The sequence below is a fragment of the Pelobates fuscus genome, chromosome 3, assembly GCF_036172605.1.
Source record: "Pelobates fuscus isolate aPelFus1 chromosome 3, aPelFus1.pri, whole genome shotgun sequence".
Lineage (NCBI taxonomy): Eukaryota > Metazoa > Chordata > Amphibia > Anura > Pelobatidae > Pelobates > Pelobates fuscus.
In genome coordinates this window covers 369524700-369546472 of record NC_086319.1, presented here as the reverse complement: position 1 = coordinate 369546472, position 21773 = coordinate 369524700, and the positions used below count along the sequence as shown (strand labels likewise).

Here is a 21773-nt window from a genome sequence, read left to right as displayed (position 1 = left end):
TTATAATAAAATTTTTATTTAGAATGCCACCCTGATTTATGCCATCATTGATCAGCTAACTTAACTCAGTATTGCAGTAAATTGCAATGTAAAAATGTGAGGGAACACAGTCTTCTCACAGCTTAAACAATTACAGTATGGCATAAATGGTCAATATGAAATACATGATGCTTTACTATGCTGTTTAGATGCAGATATTTCGGCTACTTCTTAAGTTGATGGTTTATGAAATGTTTCCTCAGTAACATATGCAGCAACCGGAACCAGACTGCTAACTCTGCCCATAGTGTGTTATTATTATCAGTACTTCCTGTGACATATGCAGCTGCCTCCCTGGGAGGCTTACCTTTTTTTTTTCTTCTTGCAAAGCAACCTCTCACCTAGATACTCATGCACCAGAGGCTGCCAGTGATATATTTTAAATGTTTTATTTAAGTTTAGTTTACTTGGTTTACTTTTTATTTTTTCACATCGAAAATGCAGACATAAGATTCCAGCAAATATGCTTTATTAGGAAGGTTAATCAAAATATGCTATCACTTACTAACTTAGCCTACTAAAGCATTAATTGGTACCATCAGATTGTATAAGCATTAACATTACTTTATTAAACCGGACACATAGGGCCTTTATAACTAATACTTAGGCGTATTTAGGCTTAGCTCAAGAATGATGGTAATTGCTACCTGCCCTTAATATTATTGCAGAAACCGGAGAAGCGTCGCTGCACACATATAATTCGTTTTCTTATTATAAACCACCATCTTAGACACAGGCATATGCCTCATCTGTGAGAATACCATGTAGAATGTTAGTTATGTATTACGATTATCTTGTCCCACTGTACTTAACTGTAAGCACCTGTCATTGACCATTCCTTACTGTCTGTGAACATGTCTGAATTGCGCCTTATGAGACTACATACACCATGTTCTGAATAACGTATTGTAACATTCCTGTTATTGAAAAAAAACAAAAAAAAAAACGCTGGAATGAATTACGCAAGTGAAATTTTCCTCCCACATGTGTACCCTTTTAAAAGCATTAAGGAAGATCCAGATGTTCGTTGTACGCACATATGTTTGGTTTTGCGAACATTGTTAGATTGGTGAGTTATTAAATGCTATTCTTAATCAAACACCTCTTCCTAATTAACCAGCACGATTTAATGGATGTGAAAATGGCTTAGCAAAAATTAAAGGCGGTCTTTTGTCCTTGCCTCTCGAGCATCCCAAAAAAAAATAAAAAAAATATCCTGCAGTTTCCATGGTTGTATCCTCTTCTATCTGGACTGTGTATTAAGTGCATAAAATCAGTGACCTTTTATTAGACAAATATCAGTTACAGTGAATCTCTAATGTGCAAGCTTTGAAATTTCAATCTGGTCTTTTCCTCGGATGTCAGCGTTTGATAAAATAGTCAGCCTTGAAGAACCGTGCAGCTGGCTAGTTGTATTTCAATTGTCTACTGATAAAATTGCCTACGCATATCTGACAGCTGCACTGTTACTACAGAATATGCAACTTGAATTAGCAGTGCATTATTAAGTTGTGAAAAGAACGGGAAGAGTTTCTACTTTTTTTTTTTTTTTTTGTCTTGTACCCTTATCCATACTGTGCTACTTCAGGACCCCTGGCTGTTCAGAGTGTATTGACATTTATACCTCCGTCAAAGAAGGATTTAAAGCATTAATCTAACCGCCATGACATCTTCAGTGATTTTGAAGGGGTTATGGTGTTAGGAGTCTAGATGTGCCGTGTTTCAGCTTGAAACACTACACATCTAAGGTTATTTAATTGTGTGCTGGGGGCTTGTTGTACCCACAGCACACTTGATATTGGCCATCCAGAACTCTGTTCCAGGTTGCCTTACGTCAATTCTGTGCATAGAGATCGTCCATCGTCTGCACACACTGCACGTTGGAAGCAGACGTAAAAATCTTCCCCTTGCAGGCAGAGCGCCTGTATGGGGAAGAATGCTTCCCTCTCCCTCCCACCCACCTTCAAGGTAACCTTCCCACCTCCTCTCTAGCCCATCCAAATTGTTTATCTTTCCTATGATCTCCCTCCTCTTTTAGTCTTTTCCTGTATTTTTATTAAAAACATTATTTTATTTTTATTGTCCCTTTAAATCTTTGGATATCGAAAGACTCTGTGGCCATTTTGCTTGTACTTAAAGCGATTTTTGTCTGGATCACATGTAAGAGTTTAGGAGAAGTTTGAAATATCACCACACTGATCAAGGACCAATATTCTATGCTATCCATCCCATTCTAGAAATGTCTCAACTACTCAAATGAATAGTTGAACCTAAAGTGCCATTTACTGTATACATACCATAAACCATTAATTCAACTTGAACATTTCATGCGCAAAAAAAGGAGACAAGGATTTTATTCCCTACTTCATTTGTATAGCCAAATTTGCACCTTTTCCATTCATTGTCTAACAGTGTTTTCCAATATAGATGTTGTTAAAGTGAAATGGGAACTTCTCCTTTAACTGTCCTGGCAACGTAAACAGAACAGCGGGCTGTAATGGTTACTTTATACGTTTTAAAACCATACCATAAACATATGGTAAAATATGGGTGTGAGTAAGGACCGCATTTGCAGCCCACAATGGTTGTCTTTACATATAGGACTGTATGTAAATCGGTGATCACTCTTCCTGGCATGGTTGTTAATTCCTACTCATCTTTGTTTCCACTGTCCTCATAACATTTATTTTCTAGGCTTGCTGTTTTGGTATTGATAGAACATATATAATTCCATTTTGGGTCATTTCCTTTTATTGTTAAACCGTTTGACAGCTATAAATGTTTGTTTTCTTTTAATTGGTGGACACAGTGTCAAAGACAATTTCTTTCCATCCTATATTTAATAATTCAACTCGCTGTTAAGAAGTGTTATAATATTTGACTAACCTGTGTCTTGTATTTTTCCGGTTTTCTTAGTTTATGTTAAAATGTCCCCAGCATATGTGTGTTTTTTTTTTTTTTTTTTTTTATGCTTTCATTTTTGGGTAGGTCTAACTAACCATATTGTCTTTCATTTATAGATAAGCTCACCCTAAAAATTCCTTGGAAGAATTTATATGGCGATGCAGTGGTTGCAACTCTTGAGGGTTTATATCTTCTGGTGGTACCTGGAGCAAGTGAGTTGATAAACCTCTCCATACACCAAAACTATCACAAGCCACTATGTTTGTGTATGACTGACTGACTGTTTTTACCTTTTTGAATATTGATTCTTTCAGCAGTTTGTCATTTAAATGTGTGTCTCTTGTTCTGATATTAATGGTATATTCACTTAGTTTTCTCAAGGAACAACCCCAACATGCAAGGTAGCGGCAACTAATAGATATAGTACGTATCACCAGACCTTAGAACAACTGGACTTAATGTAAGGAATGTAGTCCTAACCTAAAATTGGGGTAACCTGAAACAGGTCAAGGATAGGAGAGGGTAGAATAAACAAGTACACAAAGCCAAGGTCGGGGCTTCCAGAGATAAGAACAGTTGGAGCCAAGTCAACCCAGAAAACCACACTGAATACACTTGGGCTACTAAGATCATGACAGGGCAAGGAAATTAGAGAGGGATTTAAATCGGCGTGTGTGGTTATTGGTTGGGGAACGTTTGGGATGATTAGCAAATATTTATGTGTGTTTAGCCCACTAGTACTTTGGGCTACTGCTAATTTAATATTTAGTAATTTATAGTAACTGATGCCAACAAGAAATCCTACATTGCCTAAAATGTGCAAATTCGTTGTCAGCAGGATAATGCAGGACGCTCTGTGTCCTTATTTTGACACAGGTTAGGGAGTGTATGTAAAATAAAGTGAGTTCAGAGCATCCAGCTGAGTTCATTAGCTATACACTCCATAATGAACACAAACGGAGCTGTATGTAACCTGATTAGAAGATATACATTATAGCAACATCAGACGTACTATGACCTCTTACAGCTTTGTGTCATAGCCCTTCTGCTCATATTGTCTGTTAAAATGCTTTGTTACACCTCGAGGCAGTAAGAATTTTACGTGGTGTTTATTAGACATGGTTTTACTGCGCTTACACATGCTTAAGCCACTTATTTATGGTCTTTTGCATTTTGTAAATCTTCTACTAAACCGCTGGTGGTAACAAGTGTATGCATTTTATTTTTAGGCATTAAATATGATGCAGAGAAGGAAGAACGACATCTTCAAGAAGCAAAGCAGCGGGAATTGGTGCGAATTGAAGATGCTCTTCAGAAAGCTGCTGAAAAAGGTAACCGCACCAGGTTAATGTACAGCTGAGATGTGTGGAGCACACCACTCTTTCTGTGATTGCTGTAGCTAAAACTCAGTTTTGACTCCAAGCAGTGCATAACATGCTGTTATGGTGTGTGTGTATATATATATATATATATATATATATATATTTTTTTTTTTATCATTTTTTTTTTTTTCAAAATTTATTAATTTTTTTTTACCAATCTCTTACGTTTCTCTTATTCATTGCTGATCACTGGATGTAGGAGTTGCTGGAGACTACTATAATTTGCAGAATGTAGTATATAAAAATGTTAAACCTGGTGGGTATCGCTGAATTCCTGTGGATTGTGTTTGTGCAAATTTTTTGGAGTGTACGTTTTGAGTGTCTATTTTGGGTTTTCGTCCCCTTTGTGTCGGTGTTGTTGGTTTTGGTGTTTGTATTGATTTCTCACTTCATTCTCTGCACATCCTATATGTTTTACTGGAGCTGGTGGTGGCCTGTTCATGAACAGGCTACACAAAGTACAAAAGTTCATCCATCAAGACATGAAGAAATCAGTTTTTGCCTGCAGCATAGGTTCTTTACAATAAGGACAGTGCATATGTGACATTCTCTTCCTAAAGTGGATTTTTAAATCCTATTAGTCTATATCTTTTAAAAAGTGAATGTTTGGTGAGGCATAGCATTCATGGTCATAGTATGTAGTACACAAACCAAAAGCACATGGAGAGACAAAGTATATCACTCCCTCAAATGTTACAAATATCCAAATATCTATGTAATATAGAATGCACACTATAACCACTACGAATAGTCAAAAGTCTAACTTTATTCCGTACAAAAAGTACTACAGTGAAAAAATACAGAAAAAATATAAACAAACACAATGACAGAAGCAAAGGCAAATAAACACAATAATGCAATCCTACAAAGTAAAAAAAATTTAACCAGCCTTAGGACAGAGACACAAGTCACCAAACCCCCAACATTTTGGCACCAGCTGGCTGCCTTTATCAAGGGTACCCTTTTCTACGGAATAAAGTTATACTTTTGACTATTCGTAGTGGTTATAGTGTGCATTCTATATTACATAGATACATAGTATGTAGTATGCATGGTGTTGACACCATAAAGTGGCTCTGTCACCTCAAACATCTCCTATTGTTTCCTCCTCTCTTCGTCTTTAAGAATCTGTTCTTTTCTTAATTTCTGATTGTAACGGATCCCCTATACTCTGACTGAGTACATCCGTTGTAAGTCTCCCAAATCTCAAGTAAAACCGTGTTCAGAGCCCTTGGTTACCCAAACATCAGCCAAGACTTGATGAAGGGTACAACAGGAATATCTTTAATGGGACATGGTACAGCCAAATTAGACACAGAACCCCAGCAAGGGGTCTCCATACAATTACACACAAACTCCTCCCCTTTGCCTGGAGATAATTGAGTCAGGAACAGTAAAAACTCCAATATCTCCCAGGTACAAAAAAAGCATACAATCTTAAAACGCCTCAAGTACATCAGTTTCAAAAGGGGTTTATTGATTGCATGGAAGGTCCGAACTTACAACCAAAGTTTCTCTTTGGAGCTGGGACTCCAACAGCTATTCTATAAGGTGTGAAAGTCACTCATAAGTGGCCTGGAAGTCTGGGCTCTGTACAAACCAACTCTCACATCTGCCATATGCCTTGCTTTGATATGGTAATGATCATTCGCTTTCAAGAGATTTAAAAAAAAAAAAAAAAAATATCCAAAAGAGACATTTGCTTAACCTAATTATCCCCCAGGCACTACAGTTACAGATCATAAAACATAAACTATTAGACATACATCCCACACATATAGAAACCCTAAAAATAAACCAGGGAGATGTCTTGGAAGGCATAGAAGGCAAAGTATTAGTTTTGGCACAAATTATATGGCCCATAGTCGGTGGGCAGGAGGCTAGCTTCCACACTCCTCCAGGAGTTTGGGGCAAATGTTCAGGGTAAGGAGCGTTCGTCACACTGATCTTTGTCTTTTTCCCACCCGTGACAATTGTGACAAGCTCCACTTCCTTTGTTAAAGGGACACTCCAGGCACCCAGACCACTTCTGCCCATTGGAGTGGTCTGGGTGCCAACTCCCATTACTCTTAACCCGGCAAGTGTAATTATTGCAGTTTTTTATAAACTGCAATAATTACCTTGCAGGGTTAACTCCACCTCTATTGGCTGTCTACTAGACAGCCACTGGAGGGCACTTCCTGGTTTCTAGCACAGGAAACCTGTGCTAGAGCGTCGCTGGACGTCCTCACGCTGCGTCGTTCATTTCCCCATAGGAAAGCATTGAAATGCATTTTCAATGCTTTCCCATGGGGAGCGCTAATGCGCATTAGGTCTCTCCGGCTGGTGGGCGGAATCAGTCTCGCCCACCGGCAGACGCAATCAGGTGGAGGAGCGGCGCGGAGGAAGAAGTAGCGACGTGGGACATCGTCGCTGCCTCTGGTAAGTCACTGAAGGGGTTTTCACCCCTTCAGCAACCGGGGAGTGGGAGGTGGGAGGGAGAGGGGACCTGCAGTGCCAGGAAAACGGATAGTTTCCCTTTAAGCTAACAAAGCTTGCCTTAAGCTCCATTTTTTTCAAGATTGCAAAGTTTAGGAAAAATTGATTAAAGTAGTCCTTACTTTGTCTTATGTTTTAAATTAATTAACATTAAGTAAAAAAGAACTGATTCTGAAAGAGGAACAGAAGAGGAAACCATAGAAGAAAGGTAAGTTTGAGGTGATAGAGCCACTTTAAATGCCAAATCGTGTAAATCATTTTCCAGATGTCATAATATGGCCGTTTTAACTCATTTTACCAATTACAAGAGACACATCTCATCATTTCATACATTTGTGCAGGTCCATTTGATTATAGTTCAGTCAGCGAAATCTCCATATAACCCAGATGATTTGGTAATTAACAAATGGGTGAATTGCCTTCATTCAGTTGTTCCAATAACCCCAATAGATACAGGGGAAATTTAACCGAAAACTGTAAGCCTCCCAAACAACTCTCGTCTTTAGAAGGATACCCCAAATCTATATCTTCCCCCAAAGGCTACTGTTATTTTAGCAACAGTTTTATGTATTTTGAAGCAAATGTAGCGACAGTTTGGTTGCTATTTGGTTGTTGGTGAATAAAAGTTTAACAACTAAATGCAGGAGAATTGAGCCAAATTAAATAAAAAACTAAATTAGATGACTTCACAAAGCAAATTCTGATGTAACAGAAAAAAAAAAAGATAATTATTTGTTTTTGGATTATGATAATGTTGTTCCCCCGTTTTATGACACAATAGGAAATGGTTGGAATCCCTTTCTGGATTACCAGAATATATTTGATTTTATATATTTTTTTTTGTTCAATCTTTGTTGCTGTCTAATTATGTAACATCTGTGTGATGTATTTTATGCACTACAGAGCAGTTCAGTTAGAACTGTTGTAAAATGTTACTGTGTGCTTATGTATCACGTGAAGAATGTAGTGCTGTGGTCATTTCGACAGAGCTTGTTGAACTTTGTGAGTCAAGCTCTGGTAAAAATCTCAAGTACAGTCTTAAAGTGGCTCTGGCACCTCCAACATTTGGAGTACTTCATAATGAACAAGTAGCAAAGACTTTTCAATAAAAAAAAAATTAGCATGACAAGGAGACGTAATGTATAGAAGATTATTTGTACCAATTAGATTAAAGGGGCACTGTATGTGTCAACTCAATGTAGTTATGGTGCAAAGAGGCTATGAGAATTATTGTAATAGCATTTTTATTTTGTGGACCTTTATGGACTCAACATTGGCACACGCAGGTACCGATAACGGTGAAGATGCATTGAGTCCGTACACTGTTTAAGGTAATAGCAAAAAGAGAAAGTCGGTACACACAGGTACCCATGCAGAAAATAACAAAGTATTTTCTAGGAAGGGCAATTCCCGTCAGGCTAATACAGGCTGGTGTGAAATCAGGAACAGGAACAAACAAAAGTGCATATATCCTTTTGCAGCGCACCAATGGGTGCCTTAAATGTAACAGGCCAGGTGTTCATGTCGCGTTGGTCCAGGGTGGGAGGAGCACTCAGCATTTTTTTTTTCTTTTTTCGATTTTAGACTTTGTAGAGGAGCCATACAATATAAATACATAATAAAATGTTCAACAGAAGCTGTGAGATGGAATCTCTCAGTACGGATTAATGAGAGTCCAAAAAGGTACATGTACATAAAATTCCAATCTAGGCGAATTCTAGTCAATAAAAACGGGAATGCACTAAACTCCAATTTTTGTTTGTAACTAATAACTTGAGTTAAGAGTGGTAGGGAGTACAAGGTAATGGGAATAAGGACAGCAAAAAGGTAGAGAAAAAAGAGGGGAAGATAAAATACAAGAGATGATAGAACAGGGAGAGAAAGGAGAAAAAAATAGGGGTAACCCCCTACCCCCAAAAAAGTTGTACTAATTTTGACAAAAATGTAACTGGAACTCATAGCCCACTGCCTCTCCATCTGCATTTAGTTTCCGTTCTGCGTCACCAGTATCCGTACCATTCATCCTGGACATTGATGAGAGTATTGTCTGTCTATCCTCTCTCCTGTCTCTCCTTACTTTGTATAACCTACACTAGTTATCTGCTCTATTCTGTCAATTTATGCTTTCTGGTCTCCCCCATTTATCTTGTGTCCACTCATACCCATTCTGCTTATTCATTTTCTCATTGCATTTTGCTAACTTTTTTTTCGTGATACAGCTCTGCTCTTCCAGCTGTTGCTTAAACCAATTTGGTAGGTGTGCTCTAGCGAACAGTTTTTTTTAAAATTGGATTAATTTACCAATTTTTAGATTTCAAGGGACATCGTGACTTCCCAGGATTGATATTATGTTTGTTTATCTTCTTCATATAATGTGTTTGAGTGCAAAACTAAATGTAGAATTCCACAAACCTTTGTCCTGCAACTGGGCGCCTCCATATTTGCTCCTGATCAGTCACTGTTTTAAGCTTTGTCCTTTACACATAGCAGTTGGCATAGAGAGAAGAGGAGAAATTAAACAATTATTCCCCTCCAGATTAGAGACTGCGTTAACAATGGGGATATCGCCATTTCTTGCGGCAGAGTAGGCAGGCAAAACTGTATAAAAAAAACAAAAAACTTTAAGCCCCTTCTTACTATGAAAAGTTCCAAAAATCCACAATTGGCCCAGTTGTCTGCCATCCTTAGGCAGAGTAGGTAGGACTCACTTTATTTTCCAGCTGACAATGCTATCTCCGCGTTTTGGCACAAATCCAAACAGGAAGACATTGGAGACAATTTAAACCCTGTTACAGCTATCCGTCATCCAGGTGCTGTTCAACTCTTATAGGTGTGCTCTGATCAGCTCTCCAGCACACCCAAAAGCCTAACAAGATAAGACTTTTTGCTTTAGGCCTGTTGTCCCCTGTTTAATATGAGACCTGTGGAGAAAGAGAAATTTCTGTCAGTCTAGAAGTCTTGCCTGTGCATCTTGCAATCAGCCTATGCCAGATGGTCCCCAAAAGAAGCTTAAAAAACTGAAATTGCCTCTTCCTACAGTAGCCAGAAGGGCTGTCTGAGTTGAGAGGTTGGTCAGCAAACTCTGCATCCAAACACTCCTTATGTGACATACCATTTGAACAAGGTAGATTGTTTGTTTTTGATTGGATGATCTTCTAAATCTAATGGCAAAGGGGAAATAAGCGCTTCCAGAAGAGAAAACGAAACGTTGGAACAAGAGGTCCTTTAACAAATCTAGATCCGCTTACAGCGATTCCTTTTGAAGGACACCGCTTTCAAAGACAGGCCTTTGATTACAAAGAATGAGATAAAGGTACATTTATGGGAAAAGAAAAAGAATGGACATTCTGACGATAAGACAGTAGTAGGAAGATTACTGGATTGTTTTTTTTATAAATGGCAGGATAAGGAATGGTCCCTTTATTTTAAGAGGCTATCGCATAGTACTCAACAGTCTTCCTCAAATAGGTTTCATTTGTTCTATGGTGCAGTCTATCGTAGTGGTAACAAAAATCTTGCTGTGAGTTTAAAACTCACAATATTTATTACCACTATGGTTAGCGGGTGAAAGTTTTGGTAGAAATTTCTAGAGGGGTAACTCTCCTAATTGGGGTTTATTATTAGGGCAATTGTTTAGTTAGCATGGAAGGTTTGCCTTTTGTTTAAAGCATTATTTGCTTCCTTTTATGTTTAGCCTTTTTTGCGTAATTTCTTTAAAGTCGGCTATATATTTAGCAAGTTTAATAAAAGCTCAACTACAAACTCTTTAGAGACCGTATCCTTTAGTTTTTTTTTTTTTGGTTATAGAATTTTTGCAACATTGTTTATGTTCCCTTGAGGCATCATTTCATAGGTATTATACTGCTTAGCGACTAAGCTATTGGGTTCAACCTCTCTGAGTATATTTTTTGTACACACCACAACTACCTGATAAACAGACAGATTTACTTTATACTTGTCTTTGTTTTACAACCAACATAGTGTTTTGCTATCATTACAATATTATTTTTCAGACAGCGACCTTGGAGTCGATTTTAGTGTTTAGCAAGTTCAATGAAGGCTTGGCTATATGTTTTTCAGCGACATTATCCCTCTGCTATCCTTAGGTTATAGGATTTAATTGCTACATTGTATATATTTCCTTGCTGCACTATCTTATAGGTATTATATTGTTCAAACTCTGAGTATATATATTTTTTTTTACTCACCACAACCACCTTGTAACCTATACATGATTAGGATTCATAATTGTCTCTATCTCATCATTCCTTTAACAAGCAGCCTCCATTGCTCCTTAACCCAGTGTTTCCCAAACCAGTCCTCAAGGCACACCTACCAGTCCAGGATTTAGGGGTGACCCAGTTGTGTCTAAGGTGTTTTTTCTTTTTTTTTCTAAAAACACCTTAGCCACTGCTATGTAATCCCTAAATCGTGGACTGGTTGACGTGCCTTGAGGACTGGTTTGGGAAACACTGCCTTAACCCATTCTACCCCATTTCTTACTTAGAGCTTATGAGCTCCCCTTTATTTTGTATTTAAGTTTCCATTTAAAAAAACCATTTTTTGTTCAATTACTGTTCCTTTTTAAACATATAGATACATTTTAGTTTTAATTACATTGTATTCATATAGGGACTTTACTTTGTCCTCTGGATTTTATGTCCATTTCTTTGTTTTTTATGTATTCTATTTCTAGGGTTACGCCCTATTAAGTTCTCTTTACGCACTCTAGACCCCTTAGAGGGTTGCCCCCCTTTTTTGTTTGTATACTTCCAGAATTCCATAGCCTGGCATTTCCTCAGTAGATCTTATTAGATCCTAACATTTTATTGTGATAGAAGTGGTCAATCAAAACCTAATGCCCACATCAGTACATACAATGGGAAAAAAAAAATAACATAAAAAAAAAGCACAACACCCAAAAAAATGCAAAGCAGAGCAGCTTCAGGATGGATTTAAAAGAGGGATTAATACTTTTTATGTTTTGTCTGATAGTATGAATCATTTAATTGTTATAGGTTTGCGGATTTATTAAGTATTTATATTATGTGATGTTTTCAGTGCTGTATTGCAATTCCATTCTGCCGAACAATTCCTTAAATGCTTTCTTCAAAAAGTATCTTTAGATAAAATGGCACGAAGTGAACAAACAATGGAGGTTACTTTATAAGATATGCAGTGTGTGTGTTAATGGGAAAGTGAAATAACCTGTGTTTTCTATTTTTTTTTTGTTTTATGTACATCGGAGGATGATAATATCATAACGTATTGCAGGTTGTTTTGTGTATTTTTTATTTTTATTTCGGTCCTCTTGTCTAACTGTGTGTTCTAACATTTATTTTATCATTTTTACACCAATGCCTACAATATAAAGGATCTAAACGTAAAAAGCATAAACATTTTAAGAACCGCTTTAAGGTTCTTGACCCTAGAAAAGGTAGGTAGATATTTTTCTTGAAAGAGCATGTTTTTCTGAAATTTTAATCTCAAGATAAAACCTTCCATAATCCAAAATATGCCTTCATGTTTATGCTATGTAGTTTATCAAAGGGACATATATATTATCTACAAAAGTGGTTCCCTAATCTGTTCCCGTGGCCCACCAACAGTCCAGGTTTCGACAGTATCTCCATGGAATAGAAAAGGGGAAATGCATAAATCTTGGATTGTTGGTAGGCCATGAGAACTGGTTTGGGGTCCATTGCTCTACATTGTATACCTTCACTTACTTTTGTGTACCAGCTGTTTTTTATATTAAAGGCCCATTCTCACACTTAAAAAAACAAACAAAAAAAAACCAAACAAAAAAAAACCAAACTATAAGTTTAACCAGCAACTACATGGCGCTACTTCCAGCTTTTTTTTACGGAGCAAGGGCTGATCGAGGATCATGTCATCTCATCTCTTGTACAGCCATAAGTCTGTCAAATTCTGGTTAAAATACTTATGCTTCTAAGTAAAAAAAATAAATGTTTTTTTCATTAACTTTTTTTGTTTTATTTAATTCGTACTTATGTCTGAGTTAGTTTTTTTTAGTATTCTATAGATTTATTATGTTCTACTTTTATGTTTTCTTCCTGCCTACACTTGGTTTTTAGCGATAACTTTGATATATGCATGTTCTGCTTAAACCACAGTTTATTAATCAGGCATGTGATCTAAAATAGCTGTTTTATCAACGATGACTAATGCAATTTCAAATTAATCAAATTATCAGATATGTTTGCCTGAACGTTTTATAATATCCATGCATTTTAGATGATTCACGATGTCTACATTTGAAGCAATTTACAGTAAATTATTTGTGGTCTGATGTAGTTATTTTAAAAGCCATTCTCAACTTCCCGATAGTAATGTTTGTCAGTATACCGATTGCCTGTATGACTTTTTACTGAGATTGTGATAGGTATGCAAAAATGCTGCATAACCAAAAATAAACTGTAGTTTGCCGTCAAAATCTTAGAACTGACGTACCAGTATGTATATTGAGAATACTAATGGACTGCGACAATAAAACTCTAAATTCTACTTTGTGAGGTTTTTTATTTTTTTGTTTTATTCTTTAGCTTATGTGCTTTCCTCTTCTCATTATGTATATTTAAAACGATACTCTTTAGAAATCATAATCTAATCAACGACTTCTAATAAAGGGCAATGTATGTTCAGGAAGTTAATATCCTATATTTATAGCAGTGTTTTTGTATGTGTCTGATTAAAAATGAGAGACCTTCCCAGCAAAATAACATTGTATAAAAATGTTTCTATTTTTTTTTTTTTTTTTTAAAGACAAGCCAAAGGAGGACAAAAAAGATACTTTCCTGGAAAAACTTGCAACACAGGTCATCAAAAACCTTCAGGTCAAGATTAAAAACATCCACGTTCGATATGAAGATGACGTGAGTTATGACCACTTATGGGTAGAGATGATGGGTTTGTAGTGGTTGGGTACTTGTATGGTTTTAAGAGGTACTTCAGCTGAAAGTTATTTATTTTTATTGAAAAAAAAAAAAAAAAAAGATTAATGTAGTAATGCCTAAGGCACAAGGGTTTATCATAATTTGGATTATTTGTACGAGAGGAGCGGAAAGGAAAGAGAGTTAAGAGCAATAATATATATATATTAAGTGAAACCGTTACAAACCAACATGAGATGTCCATTGTAAGCATATGAAGGTTGTGATTTCCAAGGTCAGGCTTCAACATGGCAGCAGAGAGGTAGGTAGTGTAACACCCTAGAGCGGTGTTCTGGCACACCTCCTCCCCAAATATTGGCTGCATAAAGGGTTATACAGCAGACTCCTGCCAGACGTGGCTTTCCATTGACCAGAAACTGAGTGGGTTCAAAATATCTTACACATACTTCTTTTTGTAATCTGCGAATACAGATTGGGTAGAAATAGCCAAGAACTGGCTGAAAATGTATATACTTCACAAGCCTCCTGGCTCTTGGGGAAAAAATAAATACATTTGTACAGCGTCTGTTCTCTCTGTGTCTGTGTAATAGCACTTTGTAAAGTTGATTTCTACTGAGGAGATATTAAAAACCAGAAGTTGAATTATAGCGGTTGTGAACTGTTGAGAAGAGCGCTATCCTTGCCATGTGTCTGGTGTGTGCAATAAGCCGCATTCTAGCTCTGTGTACATGGACATCTTGCCAGCGAACCAGTCTTCATGTATCCATTGCTGCTGAAGTAATCTTTGTTGTCAAACATCTACGTCCGGGCTAGGCAGATAGTACATCCGTAGATGTTGCTTTACAAGCTGATGTATGTTGTCAGGTTAGCAGTACCAATCAATAAAAAAAGTATTCTTCCCAGCTGTGTGAGCATCTCTATAATAACATTGGTTTGTATTCACAGATTACAGATGCCTCTATTCCATTGTCAGTGGGAGTTACCCTCGGTGAGCTAAGCCTACAGGTAATATCCCTTCACTCTATCTACTAATATAGAACAGGCTATGCAACATAACAAAATGCCAATCACTATCATCATTCTATCAATCATTCTACTTTGTATGATCAGAAATACAGCAATAGTTAATGCATGTCATACTTCTATTGTTTTTGAGGGATTTCTACCATACCTTATGGTTGGCAAAGCACCATAATCATTGCAGTGTGCTGTAGTGGTTATGGTGCTTGGATTGCCCTGACATCCCACCCCCCCCCCCCCCCCCCCATAGTAAATTGGTCAGACCGTTTTAGAATGGTTTCACTTCTTATCTTAAGTCTTATAGGAACTGCTTCCCGCTTTCACCACTACTTCTTGCTCATCAAATTACGCCCCTATCATGTGCCCATCTATTGCTTGCGTATTAACTGTGTGTGTGGTGTCTGTACAAACAAGTACATTACTGCCACAAGTGCCACTCAAAATTTGTTTCAATAATTTCTGCCAGTCTTCTGTCCTGTAGTGTTTGAGTTTCAATATTTGAGAGACACTTCTATTCATTCTTGAAAGCGTACTGCAGATCGAAATATGGTTCCTAAGTCCTGCATACAGATAGACATGCTGCTAATGTCAACCAGACTACATTCCCAAAGCGTCAATAGGGCTTCTCATCAATCATAAGCGAGCAGGCATTACAGTTGTTGAAAATGCACAAGTTAAGTCTGATTTTTAGTAGTGTCCTAGAAGAATTTGTTTAATGACATTTATTCCCCTGGACTCTAACTTTTTTTTTTTTATGTCATAGTAAAACACATCAGGGCTGTTAGCCGTGTCTGTGTCTTCACATAGTAAAACTGTTTGTGTTTTTTTTGTTTTCCCCCTCTCTTTCATGTGGCAGACTGCTAATGAATCGTGGGCACCATGCATATTACATGAAGCAACTAAAATAATATACAAGGTAAATGGATATCGCGTTGTTTGATCTTGTGGCCCTGTCTTTCATGTGTGTGTATTAATTTGCTTTATAGAATTCTAAGAATAATGGAAGAATAAAAAATGTAATTAATGAAGTACATTTTCGTTTTACAAACTGTCATTGACTTCTACTTATGTTTTTTTTTTTTTTACCCATTCAAGCTGGTTTGTTTAGATAGTTTTAGCACCTACTGGAATGTGCACAGCGCCATGTTTTACCACCAGTCCAGAGAACAAATTCTGGTAAGCACCTTTAAATTTACTAATTGAGTAATTGTGTGTGTATTAATTTGTGGTTGTGACACTTAAGGCCGTATCAATAGCCGGTGGCAAGTCCAAGACATGTGTGTTCACTCAGGAAGTAATAAGGTAGAACAAAAATAAATATGTGAATAAGGGGAGTGGAGGGAGGGGAAAATAGAATTGGCAACCAGATAACGGTATGGAGCAGTGAGAGGAAGCCCTTAAAAAGGGAGACAAGCCCATCCCATAACTCCAGGCTACGCTTTTACATATATGTGGGTAACCAGTTTATTTAGATAAGATAAAGATAATGTTCGGTCCTAATGTGTGACTGCATTTGAAGAAAGACTGAAGTACATCACCAGTTGTCTGTTCTTGTATTCAGACCCTGTAACTTAGAGATATTATCACCCCTGCAAACTACTCCCTGGATTATGTTGCTCTTCTGAATTGTGGGTTTTCAACTCCGTTTTTGTTTTGCTGCAGTTGCAGCACTAAACGTTTCGTCTGCCCTGGGCATTTCCATATATCCCATTTCTCTCATGTGAGCAATGTAAGACACAAACTAGAAAGGCATTATTTAGTTTCCGTTGATAGGTTTGCCACCACCCTTTTCTGCTTGCAAATGGACTGCTGTTTGGCAAAAATATGGAATAATAAATGTAAAGAACATGTCTTCTAAAGGAATAGTTCAAGTGCTATAACAAGCTCCCTACCCCCTCTCGGTGTGCTGTAATGGTTATGATGCTTGGAGTGTTCCATCAGTACATTATATTAAGAAATATGCAGTCTGCATGCTTTATGCATGCTGCTCTGACAAATGCTCGTTTACATTTTAGTGTGCTTCTTTGAAGGGACATTCCCGACACCCACATACTGTTAGAGACACATGTGTTGGTTAGATTGATGGTTATGCTGAGTGGCAATTTTGAATTTTGAATTTTTCATCTTTTAAAAAACATTTTATTATTTTAGAATTTTGTTACGCAAGTAATTTTTTCTGTCTGTCCTTTCCGCTATACAGTATTTCTCTTTGGGACTTTCTGCCTGTTTGCCTCCTATCACCATAACGGTAGTGGATATGTTGTAAGGAGCAGCCTAACTCCCCCGTTATAAGCAGTCAAACCATTTTACACCGTTTTGAAATTTTACCTGGGTTTCACCTTCACTACTAAAACCAGAGAGCTGCAAGTTCCTATGCAGGAGATTGTTAGCACTCCTTAGCTAAGCTCAGCAGTGCAGAGCTAGATCATTGGCTGAGAGCAGCAGCTGATCACTCTCAGCCAACCAGCTAATAGAAGCTCCTGATTGGAGTTTCCACCCCTCAGGTGTTACAAGTGGATATGGGGAGCAGAGCGCAGAGCACACCGGGTTAGCAGTCAAACTGGTCAAAAACAGACAGTCTACTTACAATGGGATGGGGCCCGCTGTCTTGGTTATGGTTTTTGGAGTGTTCCTTTAAACTAAAACTCTAAGATAGTCTTGCTGTTCCAAAGTACAGCTTCTGGGTTATTCTCATCAGTCTGCAAATGTGTAATGTTTAGATTAGATCTTTTTTTTTATTTTATTTTTTTTTACATTATTTTTTGCAATTTTATTTTAATGTATGCCTGGCTATATAATGAAGTAACCACTTACTGTTATAATGTATACATTGCAAACGGTAACATATTACACATCCCTACTACCGGTATTTGTAGATGTGGATTTTAAAAGTTTAGCAATGTTAAGGCCAACATATTAAAATTCTTCATAGAACTCACTTCATAGAACTCTCTGCACTCTGCAGTGCTGTGTAATGGGTTTATAGGCCATAAAAAAAAGTGCAACTCTCAAGACGTGACTTACAGGAACAAGAGATAATACGGGCCCTGCACAAACAAGCTTACACTCTAAGCTGGTAAAAAAATTATTTTCCAACTCTTCTATTTGGTCTTCAAACATGCAATTCCCTGGTCAAAGGTACGCTCCAAATACCATAACTACTACAGTTTATTGTAGCAGCTATGGTGCCAAGATGCTATGCTTGCAGCCCCTCAAGTGAAGCTTGCGTCTATCTGGGGGGGACAGAATAACAGCCAAATTAAGCTTAGCAGAGTTGACCAAAACGCCTTATAATACCGGTGTTCCCAACCTCCCTTCATATCTGACTGTTAACTAGTCCCTCACCTAGTCCTATCGTGGTATCATGAGTGATGCACTCCATCATAAATGGCTGTCCATGGCATTTCTCATATGTCAGGGCAACTTGGAATGTTGCTTTTGACAAAATAAAAGGTAGAAATATCACGTAGCCTCCTTGCACCATTGGCAATAATGATTCCGCTGCTTGGAGTTTGCCTTTAATTCCAGGCATTTTTCTAGTTTCTGCACAGCCTTTACATAGTATAATATTTTTCTTTATTCTCTGTTGAATAGCGTGTTGATATTAAAATGTATATGTGTATGGTGCTTTACAGATCTCTATAGAATGATAGAGGCGTGCTGTGCACCTGGCTGTTTGCTGTGTTAATGTAGTTCTTGTGCGGTCTTGCTCAGCCAGTTTTTTCTAGTACCAGATGAGATGACTGCATAACTAAGTGCGGTGGCTGTTTGTGTTGCTACGCAGAAATGCACTTTAAATTTATCTTTCTCACAGTCCACTTGTTCCCTACCCTTCGAGTAGCCCACTCTAATTCCCAGCAGACTGTGTTATGTAGATTTGCACACTAATGCCATTCTCTTAATGAGCACTCTGTACCAGGATGATCCCAGTCCAATGTAATATGTGCTTTATTGCTCTGCATATTGGCCTTATGTCCCTGTTATCAGTTTGGGTTAATGTATAACTTTACTTATTATAATAGTTGTTTATGCAGTTCTTCTTGTTTCTGTAGACCTTTTGTGTTTGGTCATTGTAACCAGCTTATAGGGTTTTTCCCATGCATGTAACAAAGATAAATGAGTTTAAATTAGAAGCCTCCTTGAATATTTCGAGAAATGTTGCACAGTTTCCTTTTTCTGGTTTCCCCCTTTTTCCATGTCTCCAATAGGTTTGCTCAGTTGTAAATGATAGATAAATTATATGTTAATAGAATATTAAAATGTTGATTTGAGACGAGCCTTGCTAATCACCTGTTTATACGGAGAAACAAATGTGCCAATGAATAGGATCCTTACACATGTTCTCACGTTTTTTGTGATTTTTATTTTTTTAAATTTTATTTTTGATATTTTTTTTTTACAAGGCATCACAAGTGTTCTTTTCTCACATACTGGATCAAAGGAAAACTTTTAAATGTACGCATTTGGTGATCCGTTTACTACTTTAACACACACATTTGTAATTATAACTAATAAAGAACTGATAATGTGGAACACATGTCTGCAGTCCAAATAAAAGGAAAAGAAAAATCTAATTCCTCTGGTCCAGGATTCACAAGGGGAAGTTTCTTTGCACATTGTACAATAATATTAAGCAATGTAAAAGAAATAAAAGGATAAAAAAAATAAAAAAACACGACAAATACAATAGAATATGTGGTCGGATGCAAATCTGTAGTTATTGGAGGTTTTCTGTGTGTCAGGTTCTTGAGTATCGATGTAATGGATAAATGAATGCTTTTGCACAACCAATTTAACAAACCTGAAAAAAATGGAATTTGACACGACTAAGGAGACATTAGCATACACACCAATACCATTTACAAACGCCTGCTATGATTGCGGTTTCCTGATATGGCGCCAGGCTTCTGTGACTTGTTCCCGCTTGTTTTTTTTTATTCAATAGTGCCACAAAACACACATGCTATAATCCCCATCCCCACATATTTCACTGAATGATATACATTCCCACATATCATCCCCTTTGATTCGCTCTTAATGTGCGGCAACCAATAAGCTTATTCAGACACTTGCATTGGAATAGTCAGAATGAGTTAGATAGCTGTTTGACTTTCTTCTGTTAGGCATAAACATTGTTGCTTACCTAATGTGCTCTTCATTTCTATCTAAGCTACCTATTACTAGAGTTTTTCATGTATTACCTACTTAGGCCTTACACCACTTCGGTTCAACCACAAGGTTTTTCAGAACCCATGCACTGGAAAACAAGGTCTAATTAACTGTAAATGATTATCCGAAAAAAATCCTGTTTAGTTATGCATACTAATCTCTTTGCACTTGAATATATAACATTGCTTTCTGATTGCATTTGTCTCTGCGTAGGCATACATGAAACTGCATTAGCACTCTGGCTAACGCTCTTCCTTATAGCGTACAAAATGAAAATCATTTAAACCAAAAGAAAAGGGAATTTGTAAAGCGGTACACATAGAAACATAACATACATAGAAGCTGAAAGTATAAAACGTGTTTTTAAGTAGTATCACCTGGTGAAAAAGGTCTGAGAAAAGAAATGCAAGAGAAATAGTGTTAAACCATAGTACAACACTGTAAGGTAATTAACAAACTACTTTTCTGTAACACACTTACAAGATAAAAAGTAGTTAAAAGCCACACAAATGGATCTCTGAAGAAACCGGATCAATGGTTAAAGTGAAGGGGTGATTCCCAAACATGATCTTCTTTATCTCAAAGAATGGGTGAAAGTGGCATAAAATTGGGTAACAGTGAAGCACAAACCCTACGCGTTTTTGCTCATAAGAGACTTCTTCAGGGATATATTGTAGTGTCCACAAACGTCACTGCATAATGTCCTACATGCATACAGCATTTATCCTGTAAGTGTGTTACAATAGAGCAGTTTCTTTGTCACTTTACAGTGTTGCACTATAGTTTTCAACTATTTATCTTGCATGCATTTCTGAGAGGTTATCGTTATATTAGATGGACCCTCCTACCTTTGTGAGTTTAACATTTAAACCCTCAATGCCAAGTCATAACATCAGCAGCGCTTTGGAGAAAAAACAGGTTCAGGTGGGAGGGACATAAATGGTGGGCTTATAGAGTGAAACTATCAATAAAAATAAATACATTGAAAATTACAAAAACAAAAACAAACATCCAGCATAACAAACTTTTATTGTAACCGATGCATTGAGCAATGTGTGTGTACCGAAATGGTACATTTGCTTTGGTGTCTTTTGCACTGCAGTGGTGGAAGAGATTTGTTGGTTGATGGAAGAACAAAGAATTTCATATTTCAAAGTTGGAAAGCATTTTAAAAAAAGGGGCCAGCTCAAACATGCTTTTCATTCCATGTTGATATATGTATCGTTTGTCTTATCCAACTGGTAAGATGGTCTGGTTGGAATTTGCACAGTGGTTTCCCGGTTCTAAGTCAGTGACATTAGTCCTGCTCTAACCATTCAATATATAAAACAAATTGTTGACCAAGTCTAGGCCTTATAAGATATAACGTTTACATTTGTAACGTTTACATGCTGACTTTCCCCTATGCTCTGCTTGTATCTGTCCGATCGACGGCTAATATTGACTTGAGAAATTTGTCACCAAGTGCTTCCTGTGGTTATGGAGATAAACATAGAATTACCCTACTTACTGACAGATTATCTTCTGTCTTCCATGAAACTTTTGATTTTATTTATCTAGTATTTTTATGATCTTGTCCGCTACCGAAGAATCTCTAACACATTGATTGTTAAGGATTATTTTGTTCTTGAAGTAGGTTTTCCAAGAAATGGAGACCTGTATTTCTAGCCTAATCTTCACCTTTATATTATATTCTTAAAAAAAATAAAAAAAAAAATGTAATAAATCATCTTCTTCCTCATATTCCTTACTTAATTTATCTCCACCCAGTATTGGTGCCACGCAAGTCATCTATTTGTTCTGACTCTACGGACGTCAAATATGAGAATGTATTGTGTTTTGAGGCCTAATTTCCTATTGGCAGATA

The 21773-nt window shown here is 37.1% G+C and overlaps 1 protein-coding gene across 3 annotated transcripts in view; it reads left to right on the top strand.

The window, feature by feature from the left end:
- The window catches only part of VPS13C (vacuolar protein sorting 13 homolog C), a 168624-nt gene that overhangs the window by 21354 nt on the left and 125497 nt on the right, over window positions 1–21773 (top strand). For 2 of the 3 annotated variants that reach the window (XM_063449387.1, XM_063449389.1), the window contains exons 4-11: window positions 3060–3155; window positions 4173–4274; window positions 4525–4581; window positions 12178–12240; window positions 13590–13699; window positions 14663–14722; window positions 15594–15653; window positions 15833–15913. In XM_063449387.1, the coding sequence (XP_063305457.1) occupies window positions 3060–3155; window positions 4173–4274; window positions 4525–4581; window positions 12178–12240; window positions 13590–13699; window positions 14663–14722; window positions 15594–15653; window positions 15833–15913 (629 nt within the window). The remainder of the gene's footprint in view (window positions 1–3059; window positions 3156–4172; window positions 4275–4524; window positions 4582–12177; window positions 12241–13589; window positions 13700–14662; window positions 14723–15593; window positions 15654–15832; window positions 15914–21773) is intronic. The other variant, XM_063449388.1, reaches the window with a different exon arrangement.